Below are 20,175 nucleotides of genomic sequence, written 5' to 3'. Positions count from 1 at the left end.
TAGGAAAAGTTTGGCTGTTCAACTCTAAATGGGAATTTTAGTTTCAGTCACTGAATATTTATACTTTCTTCTATCAGAATTCCCATTTTGAAAGTTCATTAATCGTTGACATTCATGTCTACAAAGTGTGAACACAGAGTTATTCAATATTTGAGGTAGATTCAGAGTGAATTTTGAGATGTGATGGTCTGACGAAGCTTCATGAAACAGCCCACTAGATGCCGCTATAAAATCTCTGGATTTGAACTACCATTTCATTGAAGTCTTGCATCATTTTTAAACTGTGAGCGCCACCTACTCAGCTCTGAAAATGAGGACACTGTTTCATGAAGCCTCACAAGCCCATCACTAATCCCGAGTAGTAATTCGGATCTGGTAGTGAGTTGGACACATGTTCCAGACGGTGCCTGTCATCACAAATATGAAACAAAATTAAACTTTTGACTGGGCAGAAGCACAAGTCATGGGCTCATGGGGCTTCATGAAAGAGTGTCCTCATTTTCACAGCCCTCTAGATGGCGCTCTGAAATATCTGGATTTGAACAACAATTTCAATGAAACCGCTGCCTGTCATCACAAATATGAGACAAAATAGTTTTGACCAGGCAGAAGCGTAAGTCATGGGCTCATGGTGGCTTCATGTGGCTCGATGCTGTCGACAGCTTCAGGCGCATGGCTTTAATAATGATCGCTGACAAAGGCAGGGTTTATGTGTGTGTGTGTGCATGGATGTTTCTGAGAAGGCTGTGACACTCCTTCACCAGGAATGACCCTGTTTGGAGGCTGGCGCTGTAAATCACGGTGACACCTTAATAGCACCTTCATGCTTCTGATGGCTGGCGAGTCCAACGGAGAAACATTTCCGCAGGTGGCTGTTTGGTGGGATCATCTGTCCTGTTTTCCCATGATGGGCCTTTCATTTTCCTGCTGTTTATTTGCTCTGTGGACATGAACATGTCCCATGTGCCACCCAGTCCCCCGAGGGTGCGGGGGGAGAGCACACACACACACGCACACACACTCCTCCCTCCTCTGACACACGCCTCCTTCCCTTCAGGCTCAAATGAAGGCTGCATCAGAGCGCTGCGCCGCTCCTGACGGGACTCTCTGTGGAAACTTTGACAGGAGCTTTCCTCCAAAGCCGCGGCGAATGTGTGAGTACAGGGCGTCCGTCCGTGTGGTTCCACCTTTCCTCAGAGCCGCAGCGATGGAGCAGGACGCCGAGTGGGACACTGACCTCATTTGGGAGCGGAGGTATGTTGTTCCTCACTTCTGAGCAAAGGCTTGTTGGAATATGTTGGTGTGTATCACGACTACTACTACTGAGCAGAGAGATCAGAACTGAGGTGTTGGTGTTAAAGAAGGTGCATTTTTTCAAACATTTTAATGAACTCACTGAAGGCAATTTGAAGGAGCGTTTATATCCTTAAACAGTATTTTTTTATTACCAACAATATTGTATGTATTGCTAACATATGTGTACTTTTACTTGTACAGAAGAACTTAACATTAAATAGTAATGAATAATCTTATTTATTGTATTCAACTGAAGGCAATACAGAAACTCCATTGGAACTTAACTTATTGACATAAATACAGTGAAAATATTGTTTTAATTTTTATTGCAAATGTTGATTTTGATGCAAAACGGCTAAACTGCACTTGTTTCTATTTCAGTTTTTGTCTTGTCTACAATTATTTTGAATTATAAATACATTCAACAATCAAAAACAAGTAAAAAACAATACTATTATTAGTCACAACTTTGGGCATATGCTGGCTATTATTTTTTTTTATTAGTAGTAGTACTCATAGTTGTATTTTCTTTTTTATTTACATAGCTATTCATGAATTATTATTGTTATTGTTATTGTTATTATTATTATTATTATTATTATTATTAGTAGTAGTAGTAGTAGTAGTAGTAGTAGTAGTAGTCGTAGTAGTAGTAGTAGTAGTATTTTACTTTGTTGACCCAACAGGCTGAAATAATATCACAATACTATAGTTACGATGTAAAACTTTAGAGGTCAGTTTTGAGGGCTTTCTGCAATAATGATAATGTAATAATAGAGGAGGGAGAGTGTGGTACAATACAACTCTCCATTCAAATATTTTTTTTTTATTTATCTATTTTTTTTACTTCCAAAAAAACTCATCATAAAAGCATTCATCATTGTTATTATTGTGTATAAACATATGACATTTATAAAAATATGATTCATCTGATCAAAACTTCGCAGTTCGCAGTTGTTTAAAATGCAGTTGCCGTTATCATAACTTCAAGTGTAGAGCTTATGAATATGCGGGGACATGTGGGGACTTTTGTAATTGAATATCCACATTCATATTTCTCCTGAATCAAAGCTGGAAGTGGATTAACTTTTGTTTGACCATATTCACCAACTCTTCTCATGTGACCCGGTTCATTGATGTGAAACCCACACTTCCATCACAGCGAGCAATTGTTGTGGAGTTCTGGTGCCACTTCTACGGAACACAAGCAGCACTGTTTTATCTTGCTGTATATTTGTGTACCATTGAAATACCTTATTGAAGTGGCTTTCAAAACGCGGCATATGCCCCGAGATTATCCTGAAAATTGCATTCTAACGCAGCTTAAGGTATAAACTTTTAAAGGGATTACTGGGCGTGAAAGAATGCGTCCATATCTGAACTATAGCGGTTACCATGGCGACAACGCCCTGCGCGGGACACTGACCGGACAGTGACTGAGGCTCAGCTTGACTGGAGGCTCATGAAAAACGTGGTGCGGCTCAGGTTTTCTCATCCTCACCACCTCAGGAGACGCTCCTGATGACTGACATGAGCTGTCAAAACACCGGGGACGCTCCTTTCTGGGGCCACGCTGACCCTCACTGCTGGATGTTGGTCGGTCTTTGTTGACCTCCGCAGGGTGGCGGGGTCTTTACCCTGGCGCTAAAGACCTGCAGCGCCAGGAAATTCCTCCGTCCGCGAGGGTTTCCTGCGGGAAGCTGCAGGACTGTGATCTAAACTTGGAAAATGACGCGAGGACAGGAACTGCAGACATTTCCCAGTCATGCATTGTTCTGTGGGGACCCTTCGCTGGTGGAAGTGGGTCACCGCCGGCTTTGCTTTCCTGCGACTTCATAGAAATATCTAGGACCGCTGCAGTCAAATGTGGCCACGCCAGTCATGTGATGTCTCACGACGAGTCGCTCGTGTAAACACTCACCTGTCTGCAAGTGTCAGAGCTCTGACAGCAGCGGGTCGCTGAGTCACGGCGGCCCGCGGGGTGTCTGGACACTGCTCAGAGTTTCGGGTGATTCCCTGCCACATCACTGGGCCTGACGTGTCGGTGCAGCCGAGGCCCAGCTGATAAAAATGCCTGCGGCGACGCAGCTCAACAATGTACCTCGACACCTCAGAGACCTGCTGTATCTGAGGCAAGGCAGGTCAGACGGCGGTTTCCTGACTTCTTTATGCTCCTGTATTTGGTTTGGGATCATACTCTCTGAAGCGTCACCATGTTTTAAGGAAGTTTCACTGAAGACACGACCCTGTACTTCAACACAGACAAAGATGGTGACAGAAATGAGGCTGTTCTTCACTTTATTCAAGTTATTTTGATGCCAACTTACTGCGTTCAAATATGAGATTTGATCACTGAGGAAGGAAGAGGGCACAACAGGGCCCCTGTAATACATAACCAACTGTTAGTAAATCCTGGAACTTGTGCTCAAATTTAAGCAGACAATATTCTATATTATTCTATCAATATATAATATCAAATAAGTATAAAATATAGAAACAATATAGACATGAAGATATAAGGAGACATATGAAAATAATATACATGTGTTCTGCACCTTCTTTTTAAGTTGTTGAACATGGTTATGAACATTCATAACATCTTCTATAAAGCCGTATAAATGCATTACTGATGACATGGTAGTATCAAGTGTCCCCTTTTATTTTAATGCCAAGCCACTGAGTATCTGAGGTTGGATTGGGAAGCACATAAACTCCATTGGAATTTAAGTTGTTGACGTAAATACAGTGAAGATAGAGTTTTTATTTTTATCAAAAAGGTCATTGTCGTTCAATTATTTTAAATTTAAAATATATTAAACAATCAAAAACAAGTAAAACAAAAAAAACAAAAAAATAAAATTATATATATATATATATGTTATTAGTCTCAACTTGGGCCATATGCTGTTTACTATTATTATTATTGGTAGTAGTACTCATTGTTGTATTTTCATTTTTATTAGTATGAGTAGTATTAATACGTATTTATTGATGATGATGATGATTCAGTTTCGAGGGCTTTCTGCAATAATGATAATGTAATAATAGAGGAGGGAGAGTGTGGTACAATACAACACTCCATTCAATGATTTTTTATTTAATTTTTTTTTTTTTTTGACTTCCAAAAAAACATCGCAAAAGCATTCATCATTATTATTGTTGTACATAAAGTGGCACAGTAGGGTCCCTTTAACATGTGATGTCAGGATACTACGTGCTGGAACTGGTCAGTGTCACATACTTTATGTAGCATAGGTCACATTGACCTGAGTCAAAAATCCACTTTGTGAAGGTTCTGAAATAAATACTTATAAATACCCAGAATGAGCAAATTTAGGTTGAATCTGTCCAGGTCCGATTAAACGTCAGGGTGCATCGATTCATTTTTTTCAGCTGTCATTCGATCTGCTCTTGTGACTTCACATCACAACCATCTTCCAGCAGTGTTTCTTCTGTCCGGCCTAGTGGCAGGTCACCTCCCTGAGCCCCACTGTTAGTGGTCCTCTCCTGCATTGCTGGTCCGTCACTGTCTCTCCACGCGGCCTCCCTGACTCTGTCTCCTCTCTGCGCTGGTCCTGCTCCTCCTGCCTCCATGTTTAACGTTGGTGTGTGTGTTTGCCAGGATGTGCTTGTGAAGGTGGACCGAGTGACATGGAGCCTGAGTGGAACTGCAGCTCCCAGTGTGACTCGCCTCTCTGCTTCAGCGGCTCTGGAGTCCACCGGCCCGAGAGTCTGGAGGTGCTGCAGAGACTGTGCAGACTCGGCTCGGTAATTCCTCGCCAACACACGGTGAAGACCTTCTGATGTCTGACACCTTCACACACTCGATACACTTCAGAAGATAGAGCGAGCTTAAGGTGCTTTCATTTGTAGACCAGCTTGAGGTCTATAGACGACAAGATCAGTTGTAGGTCTCCACTCCAGCGTGATGTCTCCATCCCAGGACCAATAAAGGTTCCTCCGACTCGCTCTTCTTTTAAGAACCTGCCAAGAGTGCGGTCGACTCTGCATAATTACAAGGTATTGTAGTGAAAGTGACGGATTGTCGGGTCACGGACGCCTGCGTCTGTGACGTGGATATTATGAAAAATAATATCTCCTCGAAAGTTTGGGGCACCACCTGAAATATAGTTTCCAGGAGACTATTAAGCTCTCTTGATTAACACTTAATTAATTAATTAACTGTGGTAACTTAATTAATTATTAGCGTAATCAATCTATTTATCTGAAGTCACTACTCGTGATGTAATGTCCTTTACTGATCAGAGGCTCTTAGATTGATTATAATACACTCCAAAGTAACGTGATCAAGACCAACGTAATTTTATAGATTTATTTAGGAATAAAAGAACAGAAAGAAACAGGAAAGATGCAGAAGTAGAGTAATATGATCCCGACAATATTGCGATGGAAACGCAAACCAGTTATGAAGCAATGTCAATACTGCATCAGACGCGTATGTAACTGATGGGAAAGTTGAGACGTTCTAGTCTAACTGTCAACCTCAGGCAAGGAATGAAATGACTAAACCCCAACACACCAATCTGTGCAGAGATGACAAGCAGCGGCTTACTTTGGCGATGAATGGAATGATGAATGGGATGGATGGATGGATGAGAGGGTGATGAGTAGATGCAGAAGGTCGGTCAGGAGGTGAGGGAGGAGGCAGGTGGCTTTGGAGGGAGGCGTCCTGGTTCTCAGCGAGGTGACTTGGAGGTGATGAGGACACGCAGCTTCAGGCGTCGATGGCACTCTCGGATCGTCTTCCGGACCGCCGTGGATCTTTCGTCGCAGACGGGGTGATCGTAGCTGGCAGAGAGCGGCGTAGGACCGAAGGCGTATCTTTCTCTCGTGCCAGGTGATTCACCGGTCTGAACAACCTTCTAGAGTGGTCGCCTTAATGACCCACTCCAGGCAGCGGAAGGTTGTCGGAAGTTGGACTCGCGTGCTCGTCACGGCCGCCGGCTGTGATCACGTGGTGTGACTGGGCCGTTCCTGAAGGAGGCTCTGGCTTGGCAGACCGCTGTAGGACGAGGGCGACGTGCAACTTTGGAGAAGTTCTCGATCACTCTCACACTTGGATGGGCAGCGAGTGGAACGCTGGCACGGCTTCAAGGGTGGAGGAGAAGCAAGAGTCTTTGCAGGAAACCTGAGCAGGAACCGTCGGAGAAGTTGGTTGTAGTTGGTTGTAGGAGGCGAAGGAGCCAGAAGGAGCGGCAGAAGAAGGGGGAAGAGGGCAACTGAGAGGAGCACAGAGGGCTGAACAGAGAGGAGCACAGAGGGCTGAACAGAGAGGAGCACAGAGGGCTGAACAGAGAGGAGCACAGAGGGCTGAACAGAGGGGGGCAGAGAGATGAACCTCTGTAAACTGGGTCTTTTAAACTCTCATGAAGAGTCTCCTTGTCCAGTCTTGATTGGTTGAAGGAGTTCCATCACCTATTGCTGATTGGACGAGGATTTCCAAGCCTGGCCTTCCTCCTCCTCCTCCTCCAACGGGGTCGTAAATTCCAATCTTGAGATGGGAGATTTTGATCCCCCCAGTACCAGAGTTTTATTTGACAATAAAACATTACCTGAGTTGTAAAGTTGCTCACAATCTGTCACAACTTTCCCATCTCAATTTAAGCATTCAAACGACACCAAACATGACCATTCTAGCACATTGTCTTCTTATAACGATCAATATAATGATCAACCATTCATGTCAAGTTTAACATCACATGTTCAGGGCATCTGGTTTGCTGGAACATCCTGTGAAAACCATGGGTTAAGTGGGAAACAAAGTCCTTTTTAAGAAATACACATTAAGACACATTCACATACAAGTCTGTCTTTGTTCATCTGGAACCTGGAGAAGGGGGAGCTGTGTGTGTCCCCCACCAAAGAGGGTTCACAAGTTGGTCAGAGTTTTTTCCTCTTACGGCACAGCATCCTGGACTGTTGCTCTAGTCTCTCCCCCCTTTGACCATTCAACCAATTTATGGTCCTTATCTGGGGGGGTCCGAGATCTCTGAGCTGCAACAGGCATGGGAGGAACCCGAGGAGATGTCTCTGAGTTGAAGTTATACATTCCAGAAAAGTTCACCAGGTCCATGCTTGAATCTCTGGAGAAGGAATCACTACAGTATCCACGTATAAAGAGAAGTGGTCCTGGGTGAAAACATGAGCTCTTTTATGTGGGGAGTTGGCGACTCACCCCTGTACTTAAGGGGAGTTTCTCGGCCTCCCGTCACCCTGCTATCAAAGGTCACTTTCTGGTCTCTACAAATGCGGCGACGCACATGTGTTTTCCAAGCGCTTATTTTGGTCCCGACTTGTTTGTATTCTGATATATATATATATATATATAAATATACATATACATACAGTACATGCTGAGTTGAAAGAAGGTCATATATACAAACTTGTGCGCCCCAAAAATCGCAGACCTCAATGGTGTCGACCTACTTTTAAAGCTCATTCTTCTTCATTCTTCTTTTTAAACCTGATGCACCTCTAACTTGACCACACACTTTCACCACAGAACCACGGAGGGAGGGAGGGAGGGATCCTTGTCGGACCTGCGACGCCATAGACTCTCTGCGCCGCAGAGCTTACGGCTAACGTGACGTCTCTCTTCAAAAGTTTATTGATACTCATGGACTGTCAAAGTTTGCTTTGTGGTTTAAAGGTTGGTATAAATCTAAGTGCACCACAAAATAAATGCGCTCCAAAATGTGAAGAGAAAAAGCGCAAGAAGCAAGTTCAGGCAAAGAATACCAAGGTTTTTGTCTGGAAACTCAAAAGTACGATAAAATCATGCAAAAGAGAAGTGATAACATTGAAACAGGTATTTAAAGTAAGTAAATAAATCAATAATTCATGATATATTTTGCCATATTGCCCTCCTCTTTCTGGACACATTTGAAACAAATAGATTTTCTGTAGTTTGTTTCTGCAAATAGCCTGGCAAAATAGCAACCGAGTGTCAGTAGCTAGAGTTTTTCACCAATGCGCAGGGATTCTCCATAGGACTTTAAGCACAAGTGTGCTTTGGCCGAGGTTCCTTTAGTGGTGTGCCTCGGGATTTTTTTCAATGAACCAAGTTGTGGCTTGAAAAAGGTTGAAAAACACTGGAATAATTCATGCAAGTGTGTCAGAAGATCTGAGTCCCTGAGACGTCGTCGTCATTCCCCCTTTTTAATCATGAGAAGTAAAGCTCTGTAAGGAGCAACGTACCTGTCATGTGACTGTTCTGATGTTTCTCTCAAGATTTTTCCTTTAAACCACACTGAAAAGTCTGAAAAATGTGTTTCCATTCCGTTTTAACAGGTTTGCTCATTATTCTGATTCAGTATACGTTTAAACCTGGAGGTCAGAGGTGGGCAAAGTGCGGCTCGGGGTCCACATTCGGCCCTTTGAATGTATTCATGTGGCCCTCAGTAGGACAGAGCAATGGTCCAGTTTCAATTAGAATTATAAATATAACTCCATTTGCATTTTATGTTTTCCATTTCCTTTTTCTTTATGAATGAGAACCTTCTATGAATCATTTTAATATTTTTGTCCCCAAAAATAACTATAATACCCCATAATATAACTATATTAATAACTATATTTACATGTTTTACCCAGATATTATTTATCACTTGTATTGAACATCTTTCAATAAAACAAAATAATACATAATCTGACTATTTGAAGCTTATAATGTAATAGCATCATGTCACTTGTTGTGTTTTATAATATTTAAGGCACAAAAATGTGGCTTGATATTTGTCCCACTGTCCTGAACTCAGCATGGTGCTGAGACCTTAGATAGATATCTGGATCCATGTGGTGATACAATATCTGTCCCTAAAAAAAAAAAAAAAACATCTGTTTATTACTTTTCAAGCTATTTCAATAACAGGGAGGAAAACGGAAAAACCTCCTTGGTGGAGGAAATAATGAAAAGAATACTCCAGCCACCAGCTCAAATCTAACATGGAGACATGTACAGTATTAAGTGCTTAGCTGAACAAATTCCAACTACCTTCTGTTTGCAAAGGAAGAATTTTAACTGTTGCCCTCAAGTTACAATATTTTCACTCCCTGCGTCACAACAAAGTCCCAGTTCTCGTACTTCCACCAAGTATATGGGGGGCAAAAAGGCTTTTCTTGACTCCAGAATCGTCCTCACTAATCCCACAATTCAAATGTCGGCTGACGGTGAAACAGTTTGGGGCCCAATATTACAACAGTCAGTGTCACTTTGGCGGCGACTGATCATCTGTGCCTTTAAGAAAAGAATGGGCTACATGGGGAGAGCGCATGACTCCCTAATGCTACAATCCAAATACACTTGAGCAGCACAGACCGCTGGTCAGCAAACAGCCGCCACCTCTTCCCTCCACAAAGTGCATTTACTGCTGCAGCTGCTGCGTTTTCCACCAGGTAAGTTCCTCTTTTTTTCAAATCTTTTTTCACCTTCAAACCAACTGTGTTGAGTGTAGCGTCTGTTCCGGTGCCGCACTTTGTTTGTTTCATGGTGAGATGTCTATGGTGCTGTGTTTGAAGGGAAATGCCGCTAAATGAAAGGTGAAACCCTCCATTTGTTGCTATTCCTGAACCTATCTGAGAGGGCACAACTGTTTCCGACAGTAAATAAGGGGGTGCACACTCCAGAGCCCTAACAGCGGCACCTGTTTCTGGATGTGTTTGCAGACATGGCGACGGCTGGCGCGGTGCTCTCCAGAGAACAACTACTTTGCCCCATCTGCCTGGATTTGTTCAGCGGGCCTGTGTCCACAGCCTGTGGGCATAACTTCTGCAGCGCTTGCATTCACGGCTACTGGAGGAGCACCAGCGTGTTGCGCTGCCCCATGTGCAAACACAAGTTCAGCAAGAAGCCGGAGCTGAAAGTCAACGTCTTGATCGCAGAATTGACTTCTCGGTTTAAGAGGTCCGAGGAGCATGAAGAGAGGAAGGCAGGAGACGCTTCAGAGAGTGAATATGTGGCAGCTCCTGACAGGAATAGTGAGCATGGAGCTGTTAAACCGCAGCACGGCGTCGCCTGTGACGCCGCGCTCGGTGAGGGAAACACTGATAAGAAAGCACAGATTAGATGGGTCCTCGCGGAGGTGGAAAAAACAATTCATGATCGACTCTTGAAAGTCAGCAAAGTGGTTGAGCAGGTTAAGGAGAGCAAAGAGAGGACAGAGCGAGAGCTGGCGGAGTGTTTGCAGATCTTCGACAAGCTGCTTGAGTCGATCCACAGAAGCGAAGGTGAAGTGGTGGAGAAGGTCGGCGCCGCTCAGAGACACCTCGACATCAGAGCAGATGAGATGATGCGGAATCTGAGCGAGGAGATCGACGCCTTGAAGAGGAGGAGCCGTCTTCTGAAGGAGCTGTTGAACCGCGACCAATGTGACCTTGAGGACATGTCGGCCTTGACGCCGCCGGGAGGTGAGGAGCGGCCGGAGCTCTGTGCGGACAGCGTTGCCGAGGTGGCCGCGGTGAGGAGAGCGTTGAGCAGGTTAGCAGGTCAGCTGGAGGAGACGGTGAAGACTCAGGAGAGGAAACTGTGCCGGACAGAAGTGGTGCGAGCTCAGCAGCGGGCAGTGGACGTGACTCTGGATCCGGATACTGCTCACCCCAAACTGGTTCTGTCTGAGGATAGGAAACAAGTGCATCACAGGGACGAGGCGGCGAGTCTGCCCGACAACCCCGAGAGGTTCTACCCGGGGATCAGCATTCTGGGGAAAGAGGGATTCTCCTCCGGATCCTTCTACTTCCAAGTCTGTGTGAAGGGGAAGACAGAGTGGGACGTGGGCGTCTGTCTGGAGTCTGTCAACAGAAAAGGAGGAGACGTGCTGAAGCCTGAAAATGGCTACTGGATTCTGGGGCTCAGACGGGATCAGAGCTACTGGGCCCTGGGCAGCCTTCCCGTCCGTGTCCCACTGACGGAGAGCGCTGAGGTGATCGGAGTGTATGTGGACATGGACCGCGGGCAGGTTTCCTTCTATGACCCGGACTCTGCCGAGCAGATTTACTCGTTCACTGGTTGCACCTTTCATGGCAGGGTTTTTCCTTTCTTGAACCCTCGGCGCAACCATGGGGGGGTCAACTCGGCACCTCTCACCGTCTCAGCCGTCTCATCCTGAAGGTCTCTCCCGCTGCACGTCAGTCTTAGATGGGTTTTTTCTTAGATTGACTTAGTCCAGCGCCCCCTGGGGTTCACCCCTCCACTACTGATTTCTAGTGACGGGTAGATGAGGTATCATGAAACAGTATTGCAGGGTTGATGAGGGTTGTTTCCAGAGGCCACTGGTTGGCGCTCTTGGTTAAGAAATGATGCAATATTTTAATAAAGTATTTTCTCAAGTCCTGCCATTTGACCGCAGACAGCGCCATCTGGTGGCCCCTGAAAATCAGATTACTGTTTCATGAAACCTCATCGACCCATCACTACTTGTTTCCGAGTCCTGTCGTGAAGCGAGTTTCTTCAGAGCATCATCTCCGAGATGGAGAATAGTTTGGTGTGGACAATGTGTTTCTGTCCACATGGATGGCAGTTTTTGGTCTGTTTTCACCATGAATCTTCACCACAGATCGAGTTGTGAGCAGTGAAAATGTGTTTTACCTATTACCTAACTATTGCCACACTTGGATATTATACTTGCTCCTTTTTTTCTAAATCAATTTGACATTTGATTTTCTGCAATAGAGAGTATGAAAGATATAAAATAGATTATATATATGTGTTTTATTTTTACTAATAACGTCATTTCTGGACTATAGAACGCACTGGAATATTAGCTGCACCCAGTAAATTTAAGAAGGAAAACAGCTCTTGCTCATCGATAAGATGCACCTGTCTATAAGCTGCAGGTTCAGTGGTGCTGTCTGCACTGTAGAAAAACGCTTTTCAAAACTAGTTTTGAAAACGGAAGATCGAGAGTGAGGAAATAGCAGAAACAAGCTGCGTAATACGAAGCTCCTTGCTTTATCCACACTGCTCTCACAAAAGACAAGGTGCAGCTCTCCAGCAGGGATCAAGTCAGCGGCCAAAATCCGACTCGTGTCCACGTCGGACTTTTGTGCCGTATGCACTTTGTCTGGAGACAGCGTCTCACATGTTCTATTCACATTAAAGCCCCCAAAAATGCGTTGTTTTTGCCCACGAGTCCAAAGTTCCGACACCACTGCCGGTCTCAGCTGCTGCTTCTCGATTCCAGACTTCACATTTTGAGGGCTTTAAGGGTAAATAAAAAGCCTCTGACCATGAGAAAACAGTAGCGCTTTATAGTCCGGAATGTATGGTAAATTGAAGATCGGGGAGTTTACTGGGGACCAGTGTACTGTAGTAATCGAATAAAATCTCACCAATCTTCTGCAGACTGATGTTCATGTGTTAGTTCATTTTGGCATAAAGAAAAACCTTCAATAAAGCCTTGCTTTTCCAAACCAACCCAGAGTGAGTCAGTATTCTTTCACAGGAGGTTCTGAACCGCTTGCTGTACATTGAGTTAGAGTCCATTTTTTGGGGGGTGCCCAAGACTGGATGCCTGGATGTGGTTCAGACAAATGGACCTGAAGCTCATGTGCAGCTGCTCACTCCTTAACTTGGAGTAGAGGAAAGTGTTGAAGGTTTGTTTTAAGGCTGTGCCTGTGTTTGCAGACGGCAGCAGAGGTTCCTCGCCGCTCCCTCTCTCCAGTGTTGAGCGCCGTGGTGTGGACTCTGCTCTCATGTGGCATCCTGGTGGCCTTCTGCTTCTTCCTCTTCACTGTGCGCTTCAAAAACAACAGGTAGACCTCAGTGGTGTGGTCCGCTCGTGCGCTCATGAGTCTCACCAGGTCGTGCTTTCTATCACCAGGATAGTGAAGATGTCCAGTCCCAACTTGAACATCCTGACGCTCTGCGGGAGTCTGCTCACGTACTCCAGCGGCTTCTTGTTTGCCTTTGAGGCGCGAGCGCAGGGTGGATCCCCGACTGTTGTCCTGCAGGTCAGATGTCAGCCATCAGCAGTGATGCGCTTCGTGATGAGGCTTCATGAAACAGTGTCCTCCTTTATAGAGCCCACTAGGTGGCGCTCTGAAGTATGAGGATTTGAACAGGCATTTCAATGGAACCTTGCATCATTTTGAAACTTTGAGCGCCACCTTCTGTTTCATGAAGCTTCATCAGCCCACCATGAGTCATCTGCCTTGGTGCCTATGGGATCATAGAAGGTTTGGTTTCAGGCACGAGTGTGGACCCTCTGCCTCGGCAGCACCCTGGTGTTCGCTCCGATCGTAGGGAAGACATGGCGGCTCTACAGAGTGTTCACCCAGAGGCTTCCTGACAAGCGCGTGGTAGGCACACCACGGTGGCGCTTTACGACGCCAAATCGGAGGTTTTTAAACAACTGTTTGCTTCAGATCATACGGGACATCCAGCTGATGGGCTTGGTGGCGCTGCTGATCCTGACCGACCTGCTGATCCTGACGGCATGGAACCTCTCTGACCCTGTCAGGTGTTCAAGAACCCTTGGAGCCACTGTGAAGGTAATGAAAACGGAGCAGAAATGAATGGTCATGGTGCTTCAGCTCAGCAGGAAGCCCATTGTCGTTGTAGGTTTAGGAGATGATTGTTCGAAAATGTCACATATCTCCACGGTTCTTTATGTCGCTTCTATCTTTTTATTTACAATCACACATTTTCTTTTTTTAATGCAGCTGTGTAGATTGTGTGTTTCGATTTTCATCTTTAGCAACAAATAGATATAAATATATATGTCATTATAATATAGAATTGAACCTCCCGTATAATGCAAGCTGAGTCAGCAGATCTCTCCTCTGTCAGAACAACTAACCTTTGATTCCATCCTGATTCAGCTGGTGGAGAAGGACACATCTTTTTCGATGACTCAGCAGGACACATGTTCATCTTCCTACTCACATCTGTGGATTATGATTATTGCTATGAAGAAGGTGAGTGATAATCATCGTAATAACAGCCACATTGCTGAGTAATTACCGTATGGCATGTTTTCACTGCTGTCATGATGACGTCAAGCGTTCTGTACATCGAGCTAGCTCCTCTTGCCACAGACTCACAGCGAAGAACTCGGTCGAATGCACCACTTCGAGTTGTTTTTCAACCTGATGCGTCCCTAACTTGACCACACACCTTCACGACAGAATAATAGCGTGCTCCATGTCGGTCCTGCGACGCCAGAGACTGTCTGCACCGCAGAGCTAACAAAGCTAACAGAAGTAACAGATCTAACATAGCTAACAAAGCTAACATAGCTAACATAGCTAACAAAGCTAACAGAGCTAACAGAAGTAACAGATCTAACATAGCTAACAAAGCTAACAGAGCTAACAGAAGTAATAGATCTAACATGGCTAACAAAGCTAACATAGCTAACAAAGCTAACGTAGCTAACAAAGCTAACAGAGCTATCGGACTTGACAGAGCTGACAGAGCTACCATGACATCTCACTTCAAAAAAATCATGCAAAGAAGATTGTAATAAAGTCATAGAAAAAAATGCACCACAGAGCTAACAGAACTAACAGAGCTAACAGAGCTAAAAGGGCTAACATGACATCTCACTTAAAAAATCATGCAAAGAAGATTGTAATAAAATAATAGCAGTCATTTCAAAGAAATAAAAATTGCACCACAGAGCAAACAAAAGTAACAGGGCTAACAGAACTAACAGGGCTAACAGAACTAACAGAGCTAATGGCTAACATGGCGTCTCACTTCAAAACTTTATTGACACTCGGAGACCATCAAAGTTTGCTTCCTTGTTTAAATGTTGGCTAAAAACTGAGTGCAGAACCAAATAATGCACTGCCAAACGCGAAGAGAGAAAGAATCATTGTTGTTATGAAGCAGAGGCAAAGAATGTTAAAGATTTGTCTGCAATAAAATCATGCAAAGAAGATTGTAATAAAATCATAGCAGTCATTTCAAAGAAAAAAAAAATTGCACCACAGAGCTAACAGAACTAACAGAGCTAACAGCTACCATGGCACCTCACTTAAAAAAAATCATGCAAAGAAGATTGTAATAAAATAATAGCAGTCATTTCAAAGAAAAAAATTGCACCACAGAGCTAACAGAGCTAACCAAAGTAGCAGGGCTAACAGAGCTAACAAAAGTAACAGGGCTAATAGAGCTAATGGCTAACATGACGTCTCACTTCAAAACTTTATTGACACTCAGAGACCATCAAAGTTGGCTTCCTTGTTTAAATGTTGGCTAAAAACTGAGTGCAGAACCCAATAAATGCACTGCAAAACATGAAGAGAGAGAGAATCATTGTTGTTATGAAGCGGAGGCAAAGAATGTTAAAGATCTTTCTGCAATAAAATCATGCAAAGAAGATTGTAATAAAATCATAGCAGTCATTTCAAAGAAAAAAATAAATCATCATTTATTGTCCAGCCCTTTCTGGAGACATTATTAAACCAACGCATTTTCTGCCATTTGTTTGTGCGAGTAGCATCAAAATTGCTGAGCGAGCTAAAATGACTCACAAATAAAGAAGGGATTTTCTGCAGGACTTCTGACTGAGCACCATTGCGCTTTGGCTGAGGTTCCTTTGGTGGTGATTTTTTCAAATGAACACTGTGCCGCGGCTTAAAAAAGGGTTGAAAACCCTGATGGAGTCAGACTGCGAGGAAGCTGAGCGTCCATCTTTGTTTCTCAGGGATGCCTCCTCCTTTACGGGACGTACCTGGCGGGGCTGACCAGCAACGTGAGCCACCCGCCCGTCAATCAGTCCCCGACGATAATAACCGCCGCCACTTTGGTCGCCGTCTGCTCCACGGTGGCTGTTCCCGTCTCCGTCTTTCTGGCGGCGTGGCCCAACCTGGTCTACAGCACCGTGGCGGGCGCCATTTTCATCTGCACCTTGGCCACCAACTGCATGCTGTTTGTGCCCCAGGTCAGTTGAGCTGAGGTTGATAGCACCATCTGAGGATTTCTGTGGCTGGGAGGAAAAGAGAGAAGTGATTTCATGGCGACAAATCTGAACCTGTCAATAGGGCAGATGAAGTGAGAGGAGACTGCGTGACTCTGGTTTAGTTTTGACGGGAACAATACAATTTGGGCGCACAAGCGCTTCCATTTTCCTGTCGCGGAGCGCGGCGTGTGACTCAGCTTATGAGTCAACAACATGCTGCGGCGCCTGTCGTCGGTCACAGCGCAAGAATGAATCCGGCGGTGAATATTTTAGCGCTGAGCAACATGATCAAACACACCTGGCGCAGAGGCCCGTGTCGCATCATGTTGATAAGGTTTATTGTCTTGTTGCGTAACTCTTTTTTCCTTTTTGCCCACCAGCTGACTGAGTGGAGGCAGTTTGAGGAGGACCAGAACAACCCCAGCCAGATGGCCAAGTACTTCAGCAGCCCCAGCAAGAGTCAGACCTCAGCATACAGCCAGGATGAGATCTACTTCCTGCTCGGGGAGAACAACTCCATGAAGAAACTGCTCAGTGAGGTTGGTTCACTTCTGGTTTCGTAGTGATGGCCTGATGAAGCTTCATGAAACAGTGTCGCCAATAGGTGGCGCCCTACGCTCTAAAACATCTGGATTAAAAAAAAAAAAGTTTCAATGAAAACCTCTAAGCAGCATCATCATTTTTAAACCGAGAGCGCCACCTAGTGAAAAGGAGGACACTGCTCTTCAGCTCATCACTACCTAATATCAGGGGTGATTTTTATTTTTTTTATAACTATGATACCTTTTTTGAATTTATTACGATAAAAATTAAAGATAATCATAAAGTTTACCCTCTAACTGTGTAATCACTAGTTATTTTTATCGCTCAAATATTTTTATCTAGTGTTCATTTATTTAATTCTGGTTGATTTTTTTACTTTATCACCGTCAAACTTTATTTTTTTTTACTGTTAAAAACGTCAGTCCTCCCATGTGCAGTGGCCTCCAGGAGCTGTGTCCCAGTTCTTTTTTTTTACTTATTGATTGATGATTATTAAAACAAAATATTAGAGAATCCTAGGAAACAAACTGAATGTCCATTGGAGGAACTGAATAATTTCTTTGGAATATGACATTATGACATACCGCCAATAGAGGGCGGTGTTGCACTCTAGTTTATATTGGCCCTTATTTAACCAATAGGTAGAACGGAACATGTGGAACAATCCGATTCAGCTTGAGCGGAATGGCACTCGACAGAACCCGTTTCTTGTGTTTGGTTTGCAGAAGAATGCGGTGATTGACAGCTTGCAGGAGCAGGTGAACAATGCCAAAGACAAGCTTCTGCTCCTGGTGTCAGCCAGCCAGCCGTCCCGGGACCAGGACGCGACCTCTTCAGCCGCTAACCTCAACTCCTCCTCCACTCAGACCACGGAGCTGCAGCCCTGCAGCCCCACTTCTCCTCTACCTCAGAGAGAGCAGCGGCTCTCTCCCGCTCTCCTCTCCTCTCCTCTGACTGCTGCTGCTGAGCCACTGCAGGCTTGCGCCACATCCTCCGCCCCTGATCATGGCTGTCCAGATGAGGACCTGCGGGCCCCAGGGTCCCTCGTGCCGCCCGGCTTCCTCAGGACACCACAGGAGACCGCTGATTTTGTCACCTCACTTCAATCTCAGAAGCTCCTGAGCCCCGCGGAGGTGGTCTCTTTCTGTAATGGTCCAACATCTCCACCGGCACCGAACTCTAGACTGGCTGGATTTGTTAGCAGCGAGAAGCTGCAGGAAGTCCTTCAAGAGCTGAGCATGGATGCAGTCATGGAGTCAGCTCTGAGGAGTCTCAGCCAAACATCCAGGAGGCCGTCGGAGTCCCTGGCTTCTCCTCGCTCCCTTCTGTCTCCACGTTCTCCGAACCCTCCTGTTCTCTTCCGCTACCCGAGCATTTCTCCGTACGCCATGAGGAAACGCCGACCGCCGTTCCACTCCCCCAGAAGGGGCATGACCCCGCCCTGCTTCTATGCCGGTCCAGACAGTGCTACCTGTGGCAGGACGAGTCACTGTGAGAAATCAGAAGAAGTCGACCTTCTAGATCAAAACCTCGAGGAGCAGAGGAATGTGGGAGGCGATGAAAGGATACCGAACAGGAACCCACCTCTGTGTCACAGTCCTCCACCTGAGGTTGGAGTGGAAGCAGAGCCTCCACGCATCAGAGACCCGTGCCGGTACTGGGACTCGGACTCCAGCAGCTCCACAGACTTCTGCTTCTACCACCGGCCCTACTGCGACTCGTGCCTGCAGCGAGGCTCTCTGCTGACCTCGGACTCTTCCTCTGATTCCTCGGACAGCGAGTACGAAGGCTTCAGCCTCTACCGCTCCCAGCACCCCGTGGTGTTCAAAGAAGACCTCAAACCCACCTTTGTATAGGAGTCTCCTCCCTCCACATGTAGAGCACTGAATCATTGCGTTCACAACAAAATGGCCTGGTTAAAAAAAAAGAAATCCGGAATGTTGGTTTTGCTGCCGACCTATAGCTTTCACTCCAGTAAGGAGGATTACAACAAATCAGGGGGTCCTAGCACGGACCCTGTGGAAAACAAGCCGTCGCCTAGAACAGATTTTTTATGCTCGATTTGGGTCATTTCACTTCTTGACTCGCTGTATTTTCGGACATTCTTGAACTCGTAACAAACCTGCTTGGTTGCATTGTAGCACGTCAGGTCTGGAGCACAAAACTTTCCCTCTCAGATTCCCTATAGACTGTTGAAGAAAACATGAAGCTTCTTTTGCAGCATTTTTTTCCTCTTCATCTGCGAAGAGAAGAAGATTGGCTGGCCGTACAGAGCCTCTTGAATCTTCCAACTGAAAACAGACCATCAGAATTATCAACAGTTGCGCCTCATGTATGAAAATGACCACTTCTGTATCACGTTTCATAAAGAATTGTGCATATTACAGCTCCAGCCTGCTCACTGCGGGAGGCCTGTGAACGGAATGTTCACTGTTAAAACTGTCGCCAAAGTTTTGCAGAGCTTCAGCAGGACATCCAAAGGTCACATCTGCCGCCATCATGCGAGGGATCTTACTGTTACTGTCGCACTTTGATCAAATCTACGAACGAACTGGTGATGTTTAATTTCAATTCAAATGAGGATTTTGGTGCTGATATTTTAGAAACACTGTAGCACAAAATGGCATTCATATTCATTTGTGGTCGTATTTATTTGAATATTTATTTACCGAGCCGGTTTATTAATTTGTCTGCTTTTATTTTGTTTTAAGTTTTTACTATTTTGTGAGTTTGTACAGTATATTTTAATTAAAAACCATTCCATATTTTTGTCCCTCAGAAATAAATAATTGACCATTTAAAAAAATGAAATAAGGTAACTTTAAATCATATTCGTCCACCCAAAGTTTCCAGAAACATTCACTAAACTCCAATTTCTTTTTTTTTTTACAAGCAAATGATGCTTGATCTTCCTGTGTCTATCATTATTTTTGCTCTGATGCTTATTTTCCAGACCCTTTTTTTTCCAAGCAGCCTATGAGGATTTTATTTTCTCTAAGACACATTTGTGATGCAGCACAGTGTGGAGACTTTCCTTCAAAGCGATAATGAAACAGACTTTTGCGACATCCATCCAATACCTGTATATCCAACATTAACATGTGATGGTTTATTTTGATGTTTATAGGGTGTTCGTTGCAGATAAAAATGCAGTGTTTTGAACCAGGAGGTTACATTAGGATATGCATGAATTCCTTCCTAAACTCAAGCTGGAAATCATCATTGAAATCTGAAACGAAAAGAGAAACAATCTGGCCCACAGTGACAGAAATTGGAATTATTAATGGTCAGAATGTCTCTAAAGGTTCAAGTCAACAAGATTAAAACCCACTGAAGAACATCATCAAATAACTATGAATATGGTTCTTAAATAATATGGAAAATTAAGAGTCACCAATTGAACAGTGTTTTT

The 20,175-nt window shown here is 44.6% G+C and overlaps 2 protein-coding genes across 4 annotated transcripts; both read left to right on the top strand.

The window, feature by feature from the left end:
- Positions 1-1,071: 1,071 nt before the first annotated feature.
- gpr156 (G protein-coupled receptor 156) lies at positions 1,072-19,916 on the top strand. Of its 3 annotated transcripts, XM_053877718.1 has the most exons (10): positions 1,072-1,254; positions 4,919-5,064; positions 12,938-13,065; positions 13,134-13,263; positions 13,501-13,611; positions 13,678-13,803; positions 14,134-14,229; positions 15,966-16,202; positions 16,601-16,759; positions 17,489-19,916. In XM_053877718.1, the coding sequence occupies exons 2-10, from the start codon at positions 4,948-4,950 to the stop codon at positions 18,617-18,619; spliced, it is 2,235 nt and encodes a 744-aa protein (XP_053733693.1). In that variant the 5' UTR covers positions 1,072-1,254; positions 4,919-4,947; the 3' UTR covers positions 18,620-19,916. The 3 variants fall into 3 exon arrangements, with proteins under 3 accessions (XP_053733693.1, XP_053733695.1, XP_053733694.1); XM_053877720.1 differs by lacking the exon at positions 4,919-5,064; XM_053877719.1 differs by lacking the exon at positions 15,966-16,202.
- Positions 9,030-13,057, top strand: LOC128766235 (zinc-binding protein A33-like). Its single transcript, XM_053877721.1, has 2 exons — positions 9,030-9,711; positions 9,982-13,057. Exon 2 carries the CDS (start codon positions 9,984-9,986, stop codon positions 11,418-11,420), a length of 1,437 nt encoding a protein of 478 aa, XP_053733696.1. The 5' UTR covers positions 9,030-9,711; positions 9,982-9,983; the 3' UTR covers positions 11,421-13,057.
- Positions 19,917-20,175: the final 259 nt, after the last annotated feature.

Source organism: Synchiropus splendidus, chromosome 10, assembly GCF_027744825.2.
Source record: "Synchiropus splendidus isolate RoL2022-P1 chromosome 10, RoL_Sspl_1.0, whole genome shotgun sequence".
NCBI classification, from domain to species: Eukaryota; Metazoa; Chordata; class Actinopteri; order Syngnathiformes; family Callionymidae; genus Synchiropus; species Synchiropus splendidus.
The sequence above is the reverse complement of the archived record's forward strand: the minus strand, read 5'-3'. Positions and strand labels throughout refer to the sequence as shown.

Bases quoted from the DNA above. Each gene is read 5' to 3' on its own strand.
- gpr156 (XM_053877718.1), top strand. From the start codon at position 4,948: ATGGAGCCTGAGTGGAACTGCAGCTCCCAGTGTGACTCGCCTCTCTGC. The intron at 16,203-16,600 runs GTCAGTTGAGCT...TTTGCCCACCAG, and splicing joins GCATGCTGTTTGTGCCCCAG to CTGACTGAGTGGAGGCAGTT. The intron at 16,760-17,488 runs GTTGGTTCACTT...TTTGGTTTGCAG, and splicing joins TGAAGAAACTGCTCAGTGAG to AAGAATGCGGTGATTGACAG.
- LOC128766235 (XM_053877721.1), top strand. From the start codon at position 9,984: ATGGCGACGGCTGGCGCGGTGCTCTCCAGAGAACAACTACTTTGCCCC.